The sequence below is a fragment of the Fukomys damarensis genome, unplaced genomic scaffold (assembly GCF_012274545.1).
Source record: "Fukomys damarensis isolate Sample0158 unplaced genomic scaffold, DMR_v1.0_HiC HiC_scaffold_23, whole genome shotgun sequence".
NCBI lineage: Eukaryota > Metazoa > Chordata > Mammalia > Rodentia > Bathyergidae > Fukomys > Fukomys damarensis.
Window position 1 is genome coordinate 48,738,519 of NW_022900935.1, and position 23,435 is coordinate 48,761,953.

Here is a 23,435-nt window from a genome sequence, read left to right on the forward strand (position 1 = left end):
GTTCCCTGTTTCCACAGATTTAAAGATCATCCAACACTCAATGACAGATACTTATTGTTACATCTTTTGGGCCGAGGAGGTTTCAGTGAAGTTTACAAAGTAAGTATGAACAACTAGGTAAAAAGAGGGCAAAATTGCTAACTGTCTCCAACTTGGAGAACATTTAAAAAAGTGATAACTGTGGATTAATAGCTACTGGTTGAAATTTAAAAGGTTTAAGAGCCTATATTTTTGGGAAAAGTGCTTCCAGTACAATTAAATGATGAAGGACATAATATTTTACTGTTTTCTCACTTTAAAAATACATAATTATAGTTGATACAAGAAGTAAAAACAATATTCATTTCTGGGAGGCAAAATTATGGTGATTTTTCTGATTCTGTTTTTTCTATCTCAGAATTACTACAGACGAGCAGTGTTAGCTTTATTCCTTTTTTTTCAACCTTTATTCTTGTAAAAAAATGTTTTAATGGAATAGATGTGCCAATTAAGTTCTTATTTGAAAACCAGCTTTTTATTTTAATGCAGTTGTCATCTAAGACAATTTAGTATCATTGCATTCTGAAAGAATATCCTCCAAGAGCCCTTCAGTGAAGGCAGCAAAGTACAGACTACTGTACCTCCAAGTTGATAGTCACTGAGTGGGGGATTTAGCCAGTTTTAAATATACGTAGCTTCATAACATGTTGAGCAGTTTCTCTACATGTTTGTCATGTGTTCTACTGTACTTGACTGTACAGTACAGAATTGTTTTGTTAAGTGGACTTCATTGCACAATTGTGGGAATTCCCTCTTTTCTAAGGTGTAGCCTTCACTGTTGTGATTTACATTGTGCCAATGATGGTGAACCTTTTAGAACTCTCATTGATCCAAACAGCCTGATGCAGCACACATGCCATAGGTTTGCCACCACTGCATTACATCCATATGACTTGTTGTTTTTTTTTTAATTTGAAACTATTGGGCTTTTTATTGGTACATTTTAGACTTATATAATGATAACATTCATTATAGGGAATTTGTACCTGTACATGATATATCTTGCTTTTTTTTAAATCTCCCCCTACCCTTCATCTTCCTCTCCTTATTTACGAAAGCTTTGTTTTCATTTTTTCCTTATATTCTCTCTTTTTTTCTTTCCTTTTTTTGGGGGAGGTACTGGGGATTGAACTCGTGTCCTTGCATGCGGCAGGCAGTGGAACCACTGTGCTAAATCCCCGGCCCGTCTCTTTTTTTCTTGTCCATTCTTTGTTTTCTCCCTTCCCCTTCCTTGTTCCTCTTCTCATTTGAACGTTTTCTTCCCATTTCCCAATATCAATTATACAAATGGTCCTTATTTCCACTTTGGTTTCTCATACCAGAGAAACAATGTGATATTTACAGATGTGTCTGACACATTTCACTTAAGAGCATGGTCAGGGTGCATCCATTTAGCTAGAAATGTCTCAAGCTCATTTTTCTTTATGGCAGAGTAGTACTCTATTGTATATTAAAAAAAAAAATCTTTGTCCTTTCATCAGTTGATGGGCATTTGGGCTGTTTCCAAGATTTAGGTATTACAAACTGTGCCACTATAAGCATGGGTGTGCATATATTGCTGGGGGTTTAATGCTTTTAAGTCTTTTGGGAAGATACCAAGGAAGGGAATAGCTGGGTCAAATGGAACTTCTAGTTTTAGTTTTTTTGAAGAATCTCCACACTAATTTCCACAGTGGTTAGTTACACCAGTTCATACTCCCACCCACAACAGTGGAGAAGGGGTTCCTTTTTCCCCACAGCCTTGCCAGCATTTGTTGTTGGTTGATTTCTTGATAGCAGGCCTTCTTTCTGGAGCAAGATGGTATCTCAGTGTTGTTTTAATTTTCATCTCTCAAATGACGAGTGACGTTGAACATTTTTTCATGTATTTACTTGCCAGTTGTACTTCATCTGAGAAGTGTCTGTGTATTCATTTTAGATGCCCATTTTTGAATTAGGTGTTTAAATTTAGGGGGTCTGATTTTTTGAGTTTTTGTATATTCTAGATAGTAGTCCTTTAATAGACTGTTCTAGAAAAACTGGTTTTCCACATGCCAGGGATTAAAACTAGACCCATATCTTTCACCATGCACTAAACTGAAATCGTAATGAATCAAAAGATGTAAATATCAAAACAGAAACACTAAATCTGTGGAAAAGATAATAGGTAGAACTCTTGAAGATATTAATGTGTAGTCAAAGACTATGAACAAAACCCCAAGCTCACAGGAATATCACAAAGAATTAACAACTGGGATCTTATTAAAAAGTTTTTGCTGGGCTGGGGACGTAGCTCAATGGTACCGTGCCTCACAAGCACAAAGTACTGAGTTTGAGCCCCGGTTCCACAAAAGAAAAAACTTTTGCACAGCAAGAGAAATTACCAACAGAATGAAGAGACAACCTGTGGTGTGGGAAAAAATTTTTGCCAGCTGTTCTTCAGAGCAAGGACTACTGCCCAGATGACCTTCTATTTGAGAACTGTTTTGAATAGAACGAATTGTTTTAATGTCAGTACAGTGAAAACTAATTCTGTTTTTTTTAATTTTGATTTTTTTAAATGTTAATTTTCACTATGAATTTATATGTTTGTTTATTGGTACTGGGAGGATCGAGCTCGATCTTTTGCTTGTGAGGCAGGCATATATATTTATATTTATATGTTTATAATTTACCCCCTTTTTTGGTGTTTTTGAGACAGGGTCTCACTGTGTAGTTGAGACTGACCTGGAACTCACTATGTAGCCCAGGTTGATCTCGAACTCACAGTGATCCTCCTGCCTCAGCCTCCCAGAGTGCTGGGTGCGTGCACCACCACGCCCTGCTATAATTTACCTTTTTAATCATTAATACAATACAATATAGTGGCATTAAGTACATTCACAGTATTGTGCAACTATTGTCACTATTCAGAGCTAAAATGTGAATTTTTTAGTGCCCCACTGGTTTTGTTTCTAGTATTTTATTCTGTGCTCATAAATCTGAGCCCATAATAGTTATCCTTTGGTGCAAATAGCCCCACGGAGTTTTCATGTCATAGTTATCCTAGCTCCTTAGAATGAATTGTGAAATTTCTCTTTTTTCTGTGCTCTTTTACATTTAGCTAGGGAATTATTGGCTCCTGTTTATTTATTTGGTTTCTTTTTCAAGACAACGTTTTACTATGTAGTTCAAATAGGGCTTGAACTAAAAATAGCCCAGGCTGGCCCAGAACTTTTGTCAGTCCTCCTGCCTCAGCCTCCCAAATGCTGGGATTATAGGCATGTACCCCCAGGCCTGGTTTAGCTGGCTTATTAAAACCACATAGATACGTACCATTTTAGAAGAAATTTTTGACTGTCTTTTCACTTCCTTCTATAGTTAATGATCTGTTCAGATTTTCTCTTTCTTTTTATGTCAGTTTTGGTAATTTAATTTTTGTAGAAAAATCTGTTTCATCTGGATTAAAACAAATCCATAACCTTAATCATTTCCTTCTCTTAGCATATGTCTGTTTCTTGTGGAAGACATCTTCTCTTGTGTTGAGTAGTACTTTATCAAATTCTGATTTATTTCCAAGTTCTTCAAAAACCCATCTGTTAACCTTTTTTTCACATAGCAGTGCCTTGCTGATGCAGGATGTGCCAGAAGTGGTCTTTGGGGGAAATTTGTCCATTTTTCTAGACTGTGCCAGAGAAGCTTTTATGTGGCTAATTTTGGCAATTGTGATTAAAACTCTTTTCATTTACCCCACCATGTAGGAATGGGGCTAAAGACAGGACTTTTTTTGTCTATATTTTAATAAACACAATATACAAAATCACAGTTATTTTGTAAATTACCAAAGAGATGTGTCTTGAGAGGTTATTTTCTCCAGGAGGCAGGCAGTGAGACATGAAGGTTTCAAAAGTATAAGACTTATCCCATGAAGTCCCAGTGACAGCTGAGGGACAAAAAACAGCATCACAGAAAAAGGTCCCAAATGCGAACAGATGACACTCCAGAAGGAGCATTGTGGGGAAGAGGCTGTAAAAGCTTGGGCTAGCTCTGTGTTTGTGGTATATGCTTGGGTTTGTTCTCTAAACCCTTTGGTGCCAGTGTGTCTGGAGACTTCTAAATTATCTAATCACAAGTTTCAAGATTGTTGCAACACTGAAGCAAATACGTGATATGCTCTTGCTTGCTGCTGTTTTTATTTAATGCCATATTTATTTACTTCAACAGAATTTTCAATTTTGTGTTAAGTAGAAACTTCAAATCAGTTGCCTATAATTCTTGTTAACATTTATCTAGAATCGAATTTATTCCTTTTTTATAGGCATTTGATCTAACAGAGCAAAGATATGTAGCTGTGAAAATTCACCAGTTAAACAAAAACTGGAGAGATGAGAAGAAGGAGAATTACCACAAGTAAGTAACGTTGTGCCTGATTTTTCTAAAATTAGTACTGATAATTGTACTTTTAAGGAAGTGCTAAGAGCTTTAGATGAAATATAACCGGCTTTGTTTCATTGAGTCCTTCCTCCTCCTGCCTAGGAGAGTGAATGTATTCTGAATTTTACTGATGAAGAAACTGATACTTTGAGTAAATTAAAAATTGGCAGCTGAGTGTGGTGGCACACACCTATAATAATCCCAGCAGTTGGGAGGCTGAGGCAGGAGGATTGCCATGAGTTTGAGGCTAGCCTGAACTACAAAGTGAGACCCTGCCTCAAAAAAAAAAAAAAGAAAAAGAAAAAAAGAATTGGTTGAGTTGGTATTTAAATAGCAACTTCACTTAATCTAAAACCCATAGTTTTAACTCCTTCCCCTTCCATTGTGTATAAAAATAGCTATAATAAACAAGTAAAGCCTCAGAAATAATTGTTGCTTGTCTGTAGAGACTAAAAGTATCTTTTGGTCAAGAGACCCTGGGAAGCTGTAGGTGGGTGTTCTTTGCTACCCTGATCATTTCCAATGAAAGAGATACCTGTTTGGGGCGTGCCCCTGCTGTGACTTGGTGCGACTTACATGATTTTTTCCAGCCCCTCAGTGCACTACCACTCCCTTCCCCTCCATTAGAGTTTGCCCATGCTGGAGTTCCTGGTTTTCCTGGTTTCAGCTTGCCTCCTCAGAATGCCATCAGTTGCAGTCCTCCTCTGTCCTTGGGATGAAAGGGTTTAGGAAGGTGGATTACTTTAGAATGAATAGTTATTACATATGTAGCTATGAGTTTCTTTGTTCCACTCTTGTCAGGTTTTGCCTGAATCCTGCCTTAGTTTCAGAACACCAGAGTTCCTAGCTCACTTGCTTTGGAATCCCCAGACTTAAATTTGCTATTAGTACACTGAGTTTTGTTTCCTTGTTGTGGGTACAAGTATTGAATGAGACCAGTCCTATCCTTGAAAGGAGTCCAGCCTCTTTTGATAGAAACCACCTGCCAGGCATGGTGGAACATGCCTGTGTTCTCAGCACTCAGGAGGCTGAGGCAGGAGGACATGAGGATGGATCTCTGAGGGTTTGAGGCCAGCCTGAGCCATGTAGTAAGATTGTGTTTAAAAAAAAAAAATTAGAAGCAAACACCTCCTAAGTATTGAGGTGGTCTGTGGGGTTTTGTTTTTTCTCATAAATAATACTTTGGAGGGGAAAAAAAACAACTCTGGACTTTGAAGTAGTTTTTTAGTTCTAAATCTCAAGAGGAAGGGCTGGGGATTTAGCTCAGTGGTTTGGTGCCTGCCTCGAAAGCTCAAGGACCCGAGTTCGATCCCTGGTACCAAAAAAAAAAAGCAACACTTGTCTTGCTTTATACCTGTTGTTCATCAAGGACCCGAAAACTCTTCCTGTTCCACACAGTTTGGCAGTGGAGTTCAGCACTGGATGAGAGAAGGTTCCTGCATCACTTAAAGAAGTAGGGCTTAGCAGAGGTAGGAAAAGGGATGATGTGTGCTTTACACAGGGCTCCCTGTGTGTGTGTATCTTATGTGACAGGCAGCTGCAGTCCAGATGCTCCTGAGGAGCAGATACGTTCTAAGTACATTCCAGCCACTTGACGTGTCCCAACAACTGGCATGCAGCAGCGTGTGCCAGAAGCACTTCAGAAAAGGAAACCACATGTTATTCTGACCAGTTATAACAGAATTGTCCCTGTTGTATTGAGGCTCTGAGGAGGGTTAAAGGGTAGGCTGGGGCTGTAGAATTTAACCTAGTATGCACAAGGGCCAGGAGCGCGATTCCCCAGTACCTCAAAGTAAAAAAGCAAAACAAAAAAGGGAAAGTGCCTATGAGTGTTGGACTGGTGCATCCTGTTAGAAGTGCCTTTTGCTTATCTTTGGGGCTTATTCTGTAGCTACCTGTGTATTGGTGACTTTAAACAGTTGCCTCTAGCAGGGACCAATTGTCATCAACCTTGAGAACATCATTCCTGTGCTGGGATTTGTACGATTTTGTCTACACTTGGAATCCAACTTTGAAGCCGATCTTAAGAGAACTGTAATGTTGAATATCATTGTAAATGCAGGAGGAGAGTCTGTTTGTCTAGTCTTTTGAAACAGTAAGAGTTTGAAGACAGGCCTGCAACCCTCCTTGACACTGGCAAACAGTTTGAGTTCTGGTGGGTGTGGTTTGGGTGTCTTTCATAGTCAAGGAGTGTAAATTTAAAGGACTCTGCTCTCTGGCTTAGGCTGGCAGTGGTGCGTTCTTCTGTATCAGAGAAGGAGATATGGTGCCTGAGTCCCATCTGTGGAACCCTCTGGTCAGGAGCCATTTCCTAACTGACAGACTCTGCGGAGGGAATGTACAAAATTCTGTGACCACCTCCATTCTTGGGAGAAAATTCTTGAACATTTCCACCATTGAAAGATCTTGCTTTCTAAGTAATAGGAAGTCATACCAAGAATTTCATCTGTAGGACCAGCGATTTAGCTCAGTGATGTAGATAATCATGAATTGGCAATATGTCATTGACATCTTCAAATTTAAAGCTTAGATTATGCATATAACAGATTTTGAAGCATGCTTTAAAAATTCATTTTTGGAGTTGAAGTAGCCCAGTGGTGGAGTAAGGCTTGCCTATCATGCACCGGCCCTGGTTTCTGGTCACCAGCACCAGCAGAAGGATAATAAATAATCAAATACAAAAACACTGTTAAACTAATACTGAAAAAAATAGTGGATTTCAGTGTTGTGGTGACAGAAAATATGAAAATGCTGTTAACCTGCATAGTAAGGTCTTTTATTTGCTTTTCCATTCTTCAGGATGATTTTCCAGTCTCATTTGGAATAAAGTTTTTTTATGTGGGTTAAAAAAAAAGAAACAAAGAAAACCTGACCAAAATAAAACGTTGTTTTGTTGAATTTTGAATTCTATTCTGCCTTTTTTCTGTTGCTTCTCTCACAGATTTAAAGTAAACTAAATATATTACTTTTATTTTTTGAGAACAGTAGTGTTGCTAGATTTTTTAATACCCCAGAATTCATTAAAACTTCTACAGAGGAAAATTTCATATAAAGCTACCTGCAGAAATAATGTTTATAAATTAGTGTATTATACTCTTCTAAGATAAAAGCAAGCAGGGGCCGGGGATTTAGCTCAGTAATTCTGCCACCTTCCTCATAAGTGCAAGGTCCCAAGTTTGATCCCCAGTACCAAAATAATAATAATAATTTTAAAAATAAATAAAAGCAAGCATTACCTCAATATATATTCATTTGTAGGAGAGTTTAACGTCAATGAGTTTCTTCCACTTTTTACTAAAATTCCTATTTATAATCTATTTACCCTTTGGATACTAAATTAAAGTTGAACATGTGAGAGACATAGCTCAGCCACTGCCTTCCTGAGGCAGGATGAGCAGCAGACTCTGAGCTTGCCATGTGTTGAGGGGCACTTTCAGTGATGCTGAGTAAATCCCCTTAGCTGGCAAGAGAACTTTACATGACACTGCCTTTGACTGTTCATTTATCCTGCTCCTAGTTTCCTCTTTTCTGTACCTTTACAGAGAAATTGGTCTTTTTTTTTTTTTTTGGTACCAGGGGTTGATCTCAGGACCTTGAGCCTGCGAGGCAGGTGGTAGAACTACTGAGCCCAATTCCCAGCAAGAAATCTGTCTTTTATTTGGAATGCACAAAATTAAGAAGTTAAAATAGAAGGGCTGAGAATTACAGAGTCACAAAGCATGCTTGTGTCAAAAGTAACTCAAGGTGACCTGTTTAGTCCATAGGTTTCTTTTTTTTTTTTTCTTTTCCCCAGTACTGGGGATTGAACTCGGGTCCTTCAGTTTGCAAGGCAGGTGGTGAAACCACCAAGCTAAATCCCCAGCCCCTAGTTCATAGGTTTCTAAACCAGTTTTTAAGCATCCTTACCAAAATAAAATGTTCCATGGAATCTTGATATAGATAGACAAGGGTGAAGGTACATTGGTGAAGTGGAGATTGGGCCAAAGCTGCATGTGCTCATCATCTGCAAGAACGCATGTCCTTCTAAACATCCCACCCCCTGAGGAGAAATCTGGATCTCAGGGAGCCACCCTTTGTAGTGTGTGTGTTATGCAACTGTGCCTTGGTGCTGGCATATCTTTTTCTGCCACCGCCACCCCCAATATGGTTCTTGGAGCAGTGGCTCTGTACAGGCACGTGCTTGTAATCCCAGCACTTGGAAGGCTGAGGCAAGAGGATTGCCACAAGTTCAAGGCCAGCCTAGTGAGTTCAAGACCAGCCTGAACTACACAGGAGACCCTGTCTCAAAAAACCTAAAAGTAAGCCAGGCATGGTGGCGCACGTCTGTATTCCTAGCACTCAGGAGGCTGAGGCAGGAGGGTTGCTGTGAGTTCAAGATCAGCCTGGGTATATAGTGAGTTCCAGGGCAGTCTGAACTACACAGTGTGACCCTGTCTCAAAAAAAAAACAAACAAACAAAAAACAAAACAAGGTGGTGCATGCGTATGATCCCAGCACTTGGGAGGCAGAGGCAGGATCACCAGGAGTTCAGGCTGGACTACATAGTAAAGGCCTGTCTGAAAATAACCAAATAGTGATGTTGACGTGAAGCATCTGAAGAAGCAAACATGACCAAAGTTAACAGTTTGAAAAATAAGCCCATAGTAACCAGTGCACGCCTCCCTGATTGTTTTTCTTCTGCTCTTCTTTAGTTGACTATTTTCTGTATATATTTTTTATTAATAAATTACTTTATCCCATTACCTCCTCAAGCCCATGTGCAAAAGCTTTGTTGCCATTTTTTCCTTCTATTTTCACTTTATTTTCTTCTCTTCCTTTCTCTCTCCCTCCTCCCTTGTTCCCCTTCCCATTTGAACACTTTCTTCCTATTTCCCAACATCCATTGTACATGTACATGAGCATACCAATTTCAGAAAGCATCTTTTTGTTTTGTTGCTTTTGAGACAAGGTCTCCCTGTGCAGTTCAGGCTGTCAAACTCACTATGTATCCCAGGCTGGTCTAAACTCACAATGATCCTCCTGCCCGAGCCTCCCAAGTGCTGGGATTACAGGCGTGCGTCACCCTTCCCAGCTCACTTTTTTTTTTTAAAGGAGGTTTTATTATACTGTCCAAAGGTCCCTGTACCCCCTGTATTGGGGATGGAACCCAGAGAGTCACGTGTGCTAGGCAAGAGCCCTACTACGTCCCCAGCCCTTTTTCTTATTTTATTTTGTGACAGGATCTTGCTAAGTTGCCCATACTAACTTCTACTTGTGATCCTCATGCCTCGCCTTCCTAAGTAGCTGGACTATAGTACATTCCACTGTGCCTGGCCTTAAAGATTCACATTAAATTCTTACCTTATAACACATTGCTATAAAACAAACTATATGTTGCTACAAATTATTTATATGTTTTCCAGTTACTATCTTTGTAAGTAAGAGTGAAATACTTTACAAGCTATTGGTGATTATGTTGTATAAACATGCTCTTTAATTCTTTAAAAATTCAATACATGAACGTCAGATAATATGCATTTTTGTCTCTAACCATCCCTATGCCAGGTATTGAATTCAGGATCTTGCACTTGTCAGGCAGGCGTGGTGCCACTGAGCTGTAACATCAGCCCTGCTTTTAATCTTACTAAATTATTTTAAACTAAAAATGTTTTAAACAAACTAATATAGTCCTCACTTGGTATCTTTAAGGTGTTGATTCCAAGACCGCCACAGGCACAGAAATCTACAGATGCTCAAGTCTCATATAAAATGACATAGTATTTACGAATAACCCATGTATGTCCTCCCATGAATTTTTTTGGGTGGGGAGATGTTTTTTTTTTTTTTTTGAGACAGGGCCTCACTTTGGAATTTAGGCTGGCTTTGAACTCACTGTGTAGCTCAGGCTGGTCTCGGACTCCTGGCCGTTCTCCTTCCTCAGCTTCGCGGAGTGCTGGGATTACAGTCATGCACCATGTCCAGTCCTCTCAAATACTTTAAATCATCTTTCTAGAGTACTTATAATACTTAACAGAGTAAATTTCTGTGTGAATAGTCACAGTATATTACTATGTGAGTAGTTTAAAAGTCAGTATGTTTTCAACACAGATAATTTTTTTTCCTTAATGTTTTCTGTCCATGGTAGATTGAATCCATAAATATGGTGAGGTGACTGTATGTACATTTACGTTCTCTTTTCTAAGAAAATTGGGATTTTTATTAACCTAATTTTTTTGTAAATTTCATATTTCCTTAGAACAAAGGAAAGCTGATATTAATTTTATTTGTAAGAAGATTTTAAATGAAAAATATAAAAGTACTAGGAACTGATTTATGTATCATAATCCCTTAATCTACATGGTTTATAAGCTATATTTGAGCCCTTTGATGTAACCTTAGGATAGAAACTACAAATATGAAATATGTACAGTTTTGAAATATCAGCTGTAGAGAAGAGGGAAGAAGCTGTTTTTGTAATTTTTTAATCTTTGATATTTGGGTATAAACATAAAGAGATATATTTGTCATAGAAAGAACTTGAAAAGAGTAAAAGGTTGGCATCCATTTAATAAGTACTTGGACATGTACTAATTTCTCAATGGCTGGGTAAATGCCCACAGAGCAAATAGGATGAGGAGAGAGAAAAATTAGGTCAGAGACCCAGATGGATCCGAATGAAATTAACGTGTGGGAGGGGTGGAGAAAAGAAACTATCTTAAATATTTTGAAGAGTTTTTTTAAAAGAAGCTAAAACGCCTTCTTGTTAATTTTCAATTTTGTTTACAGGCATGCATGTAGGGAATACCGTATTCACAAAGAATTAGATCATCCCAGAATAGTTAAGCTGTATGATTACTTTTCACTGGACACTGACTCGTAAGTACTGTGCCATTTTACTTTATTTTCTTACAGTGTTGAATGTTTATACAATAGAATTTAAATCTGGGTCTAGGACATGCCCTCTGAGAGAAGTACAGATGTGTTCATTTATCAGCAAATGACCATAGATAAATTGAGTTTTGGATTAGCCATACATCTGTGAGCCAAAGGACATATTCTTTGTGATGGAAATGTTTTAACTATAAGCTTAGTTAAAAGCTAAGTACAAGCTGATTTGGAGTGTTTGCCAGTTTTCATGTTATGAATCCTCTCATGTCCAGCTATCAACTTTTTAAAAAGCTGAATTATAAATAATTCATATACCATATGACTCACCCATTGCACAACCCCAGAACAAACCCATACTTTCACTGTTTTCCTGTTTTGCCATCCCCCCTTAACCCTTCCCTCAGCCCTAGGCAGTCACGGCTTTCTGTGTCTGTAGATTTTCTATTCTGGACTTTCACATAAATAGAATAATATAGTATATGGTTTTCTGTGACTAGCTATTTTCACTTGGTATAGTGTTTATTAAGGTTCGTCTAGGTTCATCCATACTCCCACTGATAGATACTTGGGTTGTTTCTGCCTATGGCTGCTGTGAATAATGCTGCCGTGAAGATAGATGTATAAATGTCTCTAGAGCTCGTTGTAGTGGTGCACATTTGTAATTCCAGCACTCTGGGAGGCTGAGGCAGGAGTATTGCAAGTTCAAACCTAACCTGGGTGACTTAGTGAACCATTGTCTCAAAATAAAAAATAAAAAAGGGCCAGAGATGTAGCTCAATGCAAAGGCCCTGGTTTCAATCCTTAGTACAAAAAAAAAAGATTCATCTGTGTTGTGGTGCATGCATCAGTGCTTCATTTCCTTTTAGGACCAAGTAATACTCTGTTGGGCCACTCTGTCTGCTCTTCCATGGTGGCCTGCCCTCAGTCTGTAAGGTGTACTTTTTCCCTACTTTTACTTGGTCCAAACTCACTCTACAGAGCCTGTTTCTTTTCCTGCCTTTGTCAAAACTTTGCTACTTGGGAAAAAAAGTATTTTTGTATAGATTTAGCACATGTTGCTTATCCATTTATCCTCCTGATATTGTAATGACCAGCTCAGAAAATTACTGAAAATGCATTAGCCAGTTCTTGGAATTGGCACAAGCTAGTGCCAGTATTCCACTGACATGGCCCAGTGACTGTTCAAAAGATTCTGCTCCACTCTAGAGACTCTAATGAACCCTGCAGGCCCTTAAGAAAGTACCAGGAATGTGGTACTGTCCTAGAGCAGTGGCGGTGAGCCTGTGGAATTCGTGACAGTGTGGGCTGTTTGTATCATTGAAAGCTCTGAAAGGTTCACCATCACTGCCTAGAGCAAGGGGTCAGAGGCAGTGTTCAGTGCTGCAGACTGATGTAAGTTCATAGACTTACAGAATGTCAGAATTGAAAGGCATCACAGAGTCCAGCCTTACTATACAGGTGGATGTTGAGGATGAAAAAGGTGTAAAGTCTTTGTGTGAAATCTTTGATAATCTTTTATATTGTTTCCTGGTATAGGTAAGTAAATTTTAGAACTTCTGGGCTTATCCAGGAGTTTAGAGATATTTCAGCATTTAGAAAATATTTCTCTATAGGAGTCTGGCCTGAGTCAGGAGAAAATACTGAATCTTAAATGTGGCCTGCAAGTGTCCCCTCAGCTTCTTAGGGTGATGTAGGAGTTTTGATCTGTTCATCTGGCAGTTCTCTCAGATGGCTACACATTTAGAAATACTCCAGAAAGACCATATTCCTTTTTTGAAACATGACACATCCCGACTTTCATTTGCTCATGACTTTCCTATTCTGTTTTATTTTATTCTTTGGTACTGGTGATCAAACTCGCAGATGCTGGAACCACTGAGCTAAATCCCCAGCCCTACTTTCCCTTTTTATTAAGGAGCACCAGTCACAACCGCATATGTTTTGCATGGAGTAGAGTTCAGAAAAATAATCTAGTTAGAGGGCAAGAATGGGAAAACCAGGGAAGGTCTCCACAGGATAGTGTCACTCTTTTGCTTTTATTAGGTTTCTTGAGTACTAGGTTAGACCCCTCTCTGAAATATAAGTGCTAAAACTATTTCAAAATAGATAAAAGTGACTTGGATTATCTGCAATTTTCAATTATATACATGCTTTTCACTAATACGATACATTGAATTGTTTCTATAGTATTCTTATTTTGTTCTTCCTATTGTGTATTTGATGAATTTTCACCAAAAGTAAATCAGACCTTTGTTTGAGAATGTCTTCTGAGATTTGTTTAGGTTATTAAAAGTGAGATTTTATTTCTGGCTTATATTTGGGTTAAAGAAACAATCCACTGAACCTGAGAGTCTGTCTCAAATTTCAGTATCTCAAATCAGAGAATAAATGTATTTCAGATAATTATTCTCAAGTACAGTGTTAGCAAGCTGGGCTTGGTGGTACATGCCTATAATCTCAGGGGAGGCTGAGGTAGGAGGATGGTTATAAGTCCAAGGCCAGCCTGTACTACATAGTGAATTCAAGACCAGCCTAAACTACATAGCAAGATCCTGTCTCAAAAAAGTAAACGAAAAAAACTTAGAATAAATCAAGTACAGTACTAACACGTCCTGCTATGTTTCATAAACATGAACTGTTGTTCAGTTTTAGGATTACAAGACCATGTTTGTTCACAGTCAGTTGCAGTGCTTCTCAAAGGCACTTGTTGCCCAGAGGCCTACAGCACTAGTCCTGAACCTGCTTGTCCTCTGTTCCTCAGTCTTACCTGCTGTACATTTAGGGGATGTGATTGACTCCTCTAGTACTCTGTGCTTACCATGCTGTGTCAGTTGGTGTCCAGCTAAATTCAGGCATGTGGAGTGTGTGTGTGTGTGTGTGTGTGTGTGCGCGCGCGCACATGTGTGTAAATGCATCCATGTGCTCAGCTCACATACACCCTACCCCACCCCAGTTCCAGTTTCCCCTGCTGAGCCTGAATTCTGGTTGCTCCATCTCTTCCCTCTGAACCTCTGGCCTTAGGGTGCTAATGGCTTTCTGCTATAGATGATCCCTGTTGTGCCTCACTAGCTGGTTTGTCTTCTCTGCTCTTCCATCATCTGATCCTGAATTAAATAAAGCTCCCTCTCTGTCTTACTCAAGTGATTTTTAGGGTCAGGATGTAGCTCACTGGTGCTGCGCCTGCCTGGCAAGCACAAGGTCCTGAGTTCAATTTTCGGTTCCAGGGTGGTGGTGGGGTATTCAAATGAATTTTATTTCCTGGTTATACTGACTTATAGACCCACATTATTTCAACTTGGAGTAGTCAAAAGGTATTCATCTCAGGGATATTTAAATACTTCAGAAGGTTTATTTCAATTTCTAATAGCTTGGCTGATAGACACATGACCTGTAATGCCACCAGTCATATGTAGTTTTAAATGTGGGGCTATATTAAATGTTGACATAAATGAAGACACCCCCCGCCTTACAGTGAAGTGCAGTATTGTGTCATACTGCCAGGACATGAGTATACAACTAGTTCTTAGAGCCTGGGCAAAGTCTATATTCTTTTTCAGTCTCAGCACTCAAGGTTATATAAAATATTTATGGTGAGAATTGTGTACTTCATCATAGTGTGGTTGTTTAAAAATGGGTACAATATGTAGGTTTGTAAAGGAGTTCCTTCCAGGAAGGCATCTGATTAGCATACATTATAAAAATCTTGTCAGTATTCTTAGAGCCTAGTTGAAGAGAGGTGGGCCAAAATGAACTTTGGTATGGCCCATGCCACCATGGAGAATGTGAGGACTTCTCCAAGAGAGCAAGCACTTTTCTTCTGTAAACCACTGAGGTAAACTGGTAGGTGGTACATTTGAGTTCCTGCCAAGTAATTAGTGCAAAAAAATGAAACAAAACCAAAAAAATACTCAGCTGACAGTAAGTAAAGAATGAAAGACTGATTTAAAGAAGTGGAAAGGAGAAGCTAATTACCCCAAATTTTCACTGGGATTGGTTTAGATAGTCTTAATCTGTTTGTTCTTGTGGATGGTTAAATGATGGTTTAATTTGTCTTTAGGTTTTGTACAGTATTAGAATACTGTGAGGGAAATGATCTGGACTTCTACCTGAAACAGCACAAATTAATGTCGGAGAAAGAAGCCCGATCCATTATCATGCAGATTGTGAATGCTTTAAAGTACTTAAATGAAATAAAACCTCCCATCATACACTATGACCTCAAACCAGGTATGTCTAACTTTTGTTTTGTTTTGTTTTTGTTTGTTTGTTTTTTGGTACTGGGGGTGGAATTCAGGACCTTGATCTTGAGAGGCAGGCATGCTGCCACTGAGCTAAATTCCTGGCCCATGTCTAACTTTTTTTTTCATTGAGTTTATTGGTATATTTTAGGTATACAGTACAGTTACATTCATCATTGGGATCTTGTACCTTTACATGATATGTCATGGTTCTTATTTTTTCCCTTTACCCTTGCCCTCCCTTCACCCCCTTCCATGTGGAACTTTTAAGAGACAGTATTAGTAGCTTTACAGTCTTCCAAGTGGCTTTTAATTTAATAAAATTACCAGAATTTGACAGGAGCCAAGAAGAACTAGTAGCCTTGCCTGGGCAGATGTGGGAAGAAAGGAATTCTTGCTGCACAGCTCTGGGTTAGGAGGGTAGTTCAAGATTAACACTGGAGAAACAAATGCTTTTGTCTGCAGAGCCCAGGAAGTTTATGATGTCAGTCCCATTGCAGAAGAGCTGTTGTAGCAAGTTCAGTTTTGTCTATTCCCATTACACTGTATAGCAGTTCCTCTGCTCCAAGTCTCTTTGATAAGTGCCCCCAAATTAACAACTTCCCTTGCACATTCACCTCCTAATTCCTTAAATTTTGAGCAGAATTTTTCATCTTTTTTTAGCTTTGATAATAATCAGGTACACTTCTTATCTCTGTGTTTTGTTATCTTCACCTGTTTTTCAGGAGTCTGCATAGGTTCCATGTGTGCAGCTCTAACCAGCTTAGTTTGGTTATTAGGAAGATAGTTCCCAGTTACCTTATGATGTAGCAAAATTGTTAATTTTGCTTTACTCTTCTGATGGCTGCTTATCAGTTTTTTGTTTTAGTTTTTTGTGGCTAGATATTAAATCTGTGTACTATTTAATGTTCTGACATAATTCAGATGAGTTCAAAATTAATTATAATGAAACGATTTTTAAAAAGGATGGCTGTTGATGGGGTAATCCGGTTGAATTCAGCATACTTTATTGCCATATGAGCTGTAGGTGGCGCTGTGGTACTAGCTTGATTTCTTTGCATATTTCCTTTGATGCCTCCCCAATTACTGGTCTAAACAAGGTAGTTTAGAGATTTCACGAAAAGGTCAGATGAAACATTTGCATCATTTTTTTACCAACTGTGTAAGCGATGTTTTACTTTGACAACTTATTTTTATTTCCAATACTATAATGATAGCTTGGACACATTAAGTAGGTGATTTTTGGAAAATAGAAGTTTCCAGCAGATGCAGAGGACTTTCCAACACCTAGAATTAGATTGCTTTAAAAAAAAAAAAAAAGAAGAATTAGACTGTTTATTCCACAGAGTTGTATGGTTGATTTTGCATGTAAGAATTGAGTTCGGTTCTTCCCTTATTACTTTGGATTTTTCTCTTAATAAGTTTGCTTGTTCATGAAGATTTTTATCTTTTTAGGTAATATTCTTTTAGTAAATGGTACAGCGTGTGGAGAGATAAAAATTACAGATTTTGGTCTTTCCAAGATCATGGATGATGATAGCTACAATTCAGTGGATGGCATGGAGCTAACATCACAAGGTGCTGGTACTTACTGGTAGGTATCCAGCAGGTCTGCTGGGCTGGCTGTTGGAGACACAGCTGTGCTGTACTGAAGCACTGGCGATTACGGATTAATTTGCATATATTGTATCCCAAAACAAAAACATTATGAGCATCTTTTTAGCATTTTCACTCTTTGTATTGTTTGTTTTTATTTTTGTTTTTTTCCCCCCTCTCTTCCTGTATTAAAAACTCTAGAGAGAAAGAGTTTATGTCTGGCCAGGTCTTTGAGTTGTATGTTTCCTCCATGGGGCTGGCCATACAAGTCAATAGAGTGTGGTTGCTCACATGGTATATGTAAAGAGTGGCTCCGAATTCTCTTCAATACAAATCAAAGTCTCTCTCTTCATGGGTTAATGTGATGAGGGGTTTGTTTCTAGAGTTCCCTGAGGATGATGGACTCTCAAGAATTAAGGAGTTGTGAAGATCAGGATGGAAACAAACCACAGCATCCCATGAAATCTATACAGGAAAAAGTGAGCACAGTTTACCAGAAGTTTATCCATCTGTTAGCCATGTTCTAAGAGGTTTTGGGGCACGTTTCTCCCTGCCATCTTTTGTCACTTGTCTTTCCCCCAACTGCCCTACCTAGCTAGCTGTGTCACCGGTTCTATAAACTCTCCTGTTTTTGCCTATTATTTTGTCCTCCCTCCTATTACTTTTGACAGTCAGAACCATAAAATACATCTGGGACCAAAGTATTAAACTTTGTGATGTTAAAGTGTGTTAGCAAAGCTTTCTTTTCCCTTCGGAGGTAGTTAAAAGCTACATGTGTGTGATTCTCAACTTCGAGAAGGCTTCTTAGAACTGATGGAGAGGTTCTCCACATTCAGGGGCTCAAATTGTTTACTTTTGGGACTGGGGGCCCTGGGCCTTGGAGCAGAATACTTAATATCTAGGAATGAGGGACCTGAGAAAGCAGACAGGCAAGAGGGGCAGGCCATTTGAAACACACAACATGAGCCTTGTTCTTTTCAGTTGATCCTGCTAATAACACCCCTGTGCACAAAACTCTGCTTTCTGTTGCTCCTTATTACTTGTAGAGATGGTACCTATAGTAAAAAGTCAGTCCCTAAATTAAAGCTTTGGAATTCGAGGTTTAAAATAGAAGCTGCATTTACAATGTTTATTCACTGTGGTAGTTATTGTGGGTTAGTGTCCCTGTCAGTAAGTGATGCAGTGATATCTGCAGTTGTTGGAAGATTGAGGAAGAGTTCTGTGTGTCTACTGTATAAATTAACTGGAACTTGAATTTGAACTTTATGTTTAATAGCTTGTTCTTTTAGAAAGGTACGGTTTTTCATGTTTAGAGCTACTCTCACTGGTACTTAAGGCTCCATTTGCCTAGAAATAAGAATTCAGCATTTGGAATTTAAATAAAAGTTGTATGTTTTGCTTCAAAGTAATATTTGGGGAGGATAGAGATGTGTGTATTCATCTTTTGGGGGCATAGGGAAGTTTATGTGGACAAAGATTGGCTGTATGGTGGTGGTCATTGAGGCAGGATGATTCAGGGGTTTGTTTTATTGTACTTTCAGATTATATTTGAAGATTTTTTTCATAAAAGTAAGAGGGGGGCTTCTGAGAAAATTTAATTTTTGAATTCTTAATGAAAGTTTAAAAAGTATCACTCTTGATGAAACATTGTTGTAGTCACTGTCCTCTATGTATTGTTATTATCATTATCATCATTATTATTACTATTTTAATGATGATCCTGAGAGATATAAATAGGCTAGGAAGATAGAACATTTTATTTTATTTTTTCATTAAGTTTATTGGTACATTTTAGGTGTACAGTACAGTTATATTCATCATTAGGATCTTGTACCTTTACATGATGTATCTTGGTTCTTATTTTTTCCCCTGTTCCCCTGCCCTCCCTTCACCCCCTCCACCCTTCCCTATTAGAACATTTTAGGTGTTTTGTTTGGTTTGGTTTGGTTTGGTACCGGGAATCAAATTCAGGGCCTTGGGCTTGCAAGGCAGGTGGCGCAACCACTGAGCTGAATCCCTGGCCCCCTATTAGAACATTTTAAATGACTGCAGTTTTCAGTTGTTCCTGAATTCTTATGCATTGACTACTTTAAAATAAATGAGTCTCAAACTATGACTTAAACATCATTTCTTCCTTTGAAGACTTATTATGCTGGAAATGCAATTATGGGTTTTTGGGTTTTTGTTTTAACACAGTTTAGTGTAGTATCATAGAACTCTTTACTTTCCCTCTCAAAGCCCTTGATAGGAATTGAAGGCATTTGTTGGTTTAGTCTTACTTGAGTAATAAACTGATTTTTATTTCATTTACAAATTAGAAACTAAGACCTAGAAGCGATTTCCCAGACTTGACTACGAATTTAATAGTGTCTTTTATATTCTAAAATTCTTGCTAAAAGTTACAAATGCATTAAAATGTGTTTTGTTTTTGTTTTTGTTTTTTGGAGACAGGATCTTGCTATGTAGGCCAAGCCTCAGGCTCACTATGTAGGGCCGAGGATTTAGTTCATTGGTCCCATGCCTGCCTTGCAAGTGCAAGGTCCTGAGTTCAGTCACTGGTACTGGTGGGGGAAACTCACCATGTAGCCTGGGCAGGCCTCAAACTCAGATATCCTCCTGCCTCAGCCTCCTGAGTGCTGGGATTACAGGTGTTTACCACCATGCCTGGCCAAAATGGTCATTTTAGAATCAAGGTTATATTTGCTATTTATCCAAGATTATATTTACACTATTTATGTTAAATAATCAAGAACTAGCCAGGCGTGGCCACACGCCTGTAATCCCAGCACTCTGGAGGCTGAGGCAGGAGGATCGCTGTGAGTTCGACACCAGCCTGGGCTGCATAGTGAGTTCCAGGTCAGTCTCAACTACATAGTGAGACCCTGTCTCAAAAAACAAACCAAAAAAACCAAATAATCAAGAACTATGAAGATTAAGGTCCAGAGAGGTGTTAGTGGTGCTTGAAAGAGTTGTTCTTTTTTATAATTTTATTTATTTTCCTTCTTTTCTTCTTAGTTAAGTTCTAAACCCTATGTGTTTTAATATGAGTCATTTAGTTTGGTTGGTTTGGTTTTTGGTTTCTTTAGTGCTGAGGATCAAACCCGGGGCCTTTGTACATTCTAAGTACACACTCTTACTACTGAGCTATACCCCCAGTGTGTATTTTACCTAAAATAGTTGTATTGTGAAATAATCTAGTCAAAGTCTTGGTCACTCAAGAACACATGCTAAGAAAACTGTAAAACAACCGTTATTTTAAAAAAAATATATGATGGCACACACCTGTGTTCCTAGCTACTTAGGAGGCTCCGGTGGGAGGACCTCTGGAGCCCTGCAGCTTGAGGCCAGCTGGACAACACAGACGCCTTGTGGAACTATATGATAGAGATAGTGGATGGGAGAAGGGACATTTTCTCTCTTACATATTGTGGTTACTTTAAGCTTTAAGCTGTAAGTTTAGATTTTTAAACCGGGAGCACAATGGGATCCAAAATAGTTTTCCACAGACTGGATTTTGCCAGCCTGAAATCCACAGACATTGATCTGTTATCATCAGAATTCTGCCGTCCAGCTGTGCTGAGGCTAGGACTCTGGCAAGTTTATTTGGTTTCCTGAATGCCCAGCAGCATTTATCTTCCACACTATACAATTTGGTGTGGTCTGTCCCTTGGTTTCTTTAGAAATCAGCAGGGGGTGGGCTGGGAATTTAGATGAGGATAGAGTTGTGCTAACAACTAGTTTGTTTGACTTTGGATGCCTTATTTCTTTCTTTTTCTTTCTTTCTTTCTTTTCTTCTTTTGTATCTGGAATGAAACTTGGGTCCTTGTGCTTGCAAGACAGGCAGCAGCACCACTGAGCTAAATCCCCAGCCCTGGATGCCTTATTTCTTAGTAAGCCCTGATCACCCAAAACATAAAAATCTTCTGATAATTTGGACTTTAATATCACCCTTTATTTTATATTGGAGTTATTTCAGGTCAGGATTCCCAAAGAGGCTACTTTAAAGAAGGCAGCATAGCCTCTACTCTCAGAGATCTCCATTGGGTCCCAAATTCTTTGGACTAAAACATTGACTGATTTTAGGGGTTGGGGATGAAGCTCAGTGGAGGCCCTAGGTGCAGTCCCCCGCATCAGAGGGGGGCACCCCAAAACACTGATTTTCAAGACATCTCCTTCTTTAGGCAACATAGTTAAATTTCAACATTTGTTGATGAAGCTATTGGGTTGAATTCCTAGCACCACAAAAACAACCTTTAGTAACACATGGATTAAGCACAGTGTTTCCTTCTATAAATTGAGAAGTGTATTTTAATGCCCAGTAGAATAGTAACTACCTCCCTTACAGTGTCTTTTTAACGACTAATGCATTTCTAAGTCGACCGACTGTTAAAATTTAGATGTTTCAGTTTTCAGCAAGTCTTTCATTTTTCTCTTTTGTATCTTGTATTTATATGTTCATTTTTCTAAGAATTTTGTTTCTTTTCTCAGGTACTTACCACCAGAGTGTTTTGTGGTTGGGAAAGAACCACCAAAGATCTCAAATAAAGTGGATGTCTGGTCAGTGGGTGTGATTTTCTACCAGTGTCTTTATGGAAGAAAGGTAAGAAAGAAGGACGGTGCAGCAACTTGACTTCCTTCTGGGTGGCACTTGTATATGGCACCTCCCTATGGATTGATCCTTGGGATAGTTATTGAATTAAACTAACTAGAAAGTAGTGGTTTAAATAAAATACAGACTTAATTATAAAAGCTTTATTTCTAAGCACAAATTCTCAACTGTAGATTACCTAATGAATTCTGCTGGGCTATTCAAAACATGCATCTTTGCTCTTCTCAGTTGGATGCAGGACATTTCAATTCTGATATGTGTAGGTAATTGAATGAAATAAGTTTATTAAAGTGAACAACCTTCCTAAGCGCCATTCTTTTTTAAAAAATTTTTATAAAATTTTATTTTATCCCACCCCCCCAGCCTCCTCCCCTCCCTGTGTACAAAACCTTTGTTTCCATTTTTTCCTTCTATTTTCACTTTTTTTCTTGTCCCTTCCTTTCTCCCTCCCTCCTCCCTGTTTCCCTTCACATTTGAACACTTTCTTCCCAAGGGCCATTCTTAAGGGTCCTAAGTAAGAACTGACATTTGAAACGAAAAGTTTAAAAAAAAAAACAAAAAAAAAAAAACTGAAATTTGAAATGTCCCCGTACTTTTTTTTTTCTAAACACCCTGTTAAAACGGAACCACTAAGCTAAATTCCCAGCCCCATAAGCTCTGTGTGTGTGTGTGTGTGTGTGTGTGTGTGTGTGTGTGTGTGTGAGTGTGTGTGCGCGCGCGCTGGTTTTTGTGTGGTGCCACTGAGTTAAATCCTTAGCCAGAATATGTTAAGTTTAAACTTACTTGCAAGAGTGTATTAGAAAATGATGCATTGGGGCACAGATAAAGCCCTTTTATATTCCCACTTTTTCTGTAGCCCTTCTGTCCTTTGTTCTGTTTTTTTTGGGGGGATGGGCACCGGGATGAACTCGGGCCCTTGCACTTGTGAGGCAGGCATGGGAACCACTGAGCTAAATTCCCGGCCCCACCCTTCTGTTCTTTTACTTCCTTTTCCATCTCTTTTGTCTGCATTGTAGTGCATAGGCCTACAGGTGCCAGAGTAAAAGAGGTCATTGCTTCCTGCTCAGAATCTATTTTGCTGGGAGCCAAGTTTGAAGCAAGAGATGCTGCTTCTGATTTCTGCTCTGCTTTGACCTAGTCCTTAACCTGTGAATGTCTCCCTACCCACGACACCCCCAACCCATGAAAAGAGAAAAGTGGAAGAAAATGTTTCTGGAATTTCCTCCAGCCATGATCAGATGTCTCCTCTCCTTTCCCACTGGTACTGATTCTCTTTAATTTTAATCAGAGGCCCGCTATTATTTGCTTGTTTGTTTTATGTTTCTGTTACAGCCTTTTGGCCACAACCAGTCCCAGCAGGACATTCTACAAGAGAATACTATTCTTAAAGCTACTGAAGTACAGTTCCCACCGAAGCCAGTTGTAACACCTGAAGCAAAGGTAGGTTTGACCCACGGACCAACAGGAATGACTGCTTTGCTTTCTGTGTTATTTCTTGGGGTAATAGGTGAATTTCTCAATATGAAATTTAGCGGTTACGAAAAACAGGATAGGGATGAATTAATATTCCTAAAAACAACAGACAGAAGAATATTGCCTTTATGCTCTGCCCCCTCCTCATCTGCCCATCCACTAAAAGGAATGTTGACAGATAGGCTTTCTATTCTAAGCTTCTTAGAGTCAGGCAGGGAAGG

The 23,435-nt window shown here is 38.9% G+C and overlaps 1 protein-coding gene across 3 annotated transcripts in view; it reads left to right on the forward strand.

The window, feature by feature from the left end:
* The window catches only part of Tlk2 (tousled like kinase 2), a 127,085-nt gene that overhangs the window by 98,131 nt on the left and 5,519 nt on the right, over positions 1-23,435 (forward strand). For all 3 annotated transcript variants that reach the window (XM_010637499.3, XM_010637497.3, XM_010637498.3), the window contains 7 exons: positions 18-99; positions 4,316-4,407; positions 11,197-11,286; positions 15,356-15,525; positions 16,992-17,130; positions 21,621-21,732; positions 23,074-23,181. In XM_010637499.3, coding sequence (XP_010635801.1) covers positions 18-99; positions 4,316-4,407; positions 11,197-11,286; positions 15,356-15,525; positions 16,992-17,130; positions 21,621-21,732; positions 23,074-23,181 — 793 coding nt within the window. The remainder of the gene's footprint in view (positions 1-17; positions 100-4,315; positions 4,408-11,196; positions 11,287-15,355; positions 15,526-16,991; positions 17,131-21,620; positions 21,733-23,073; positions 23,182-23,435) is intronic.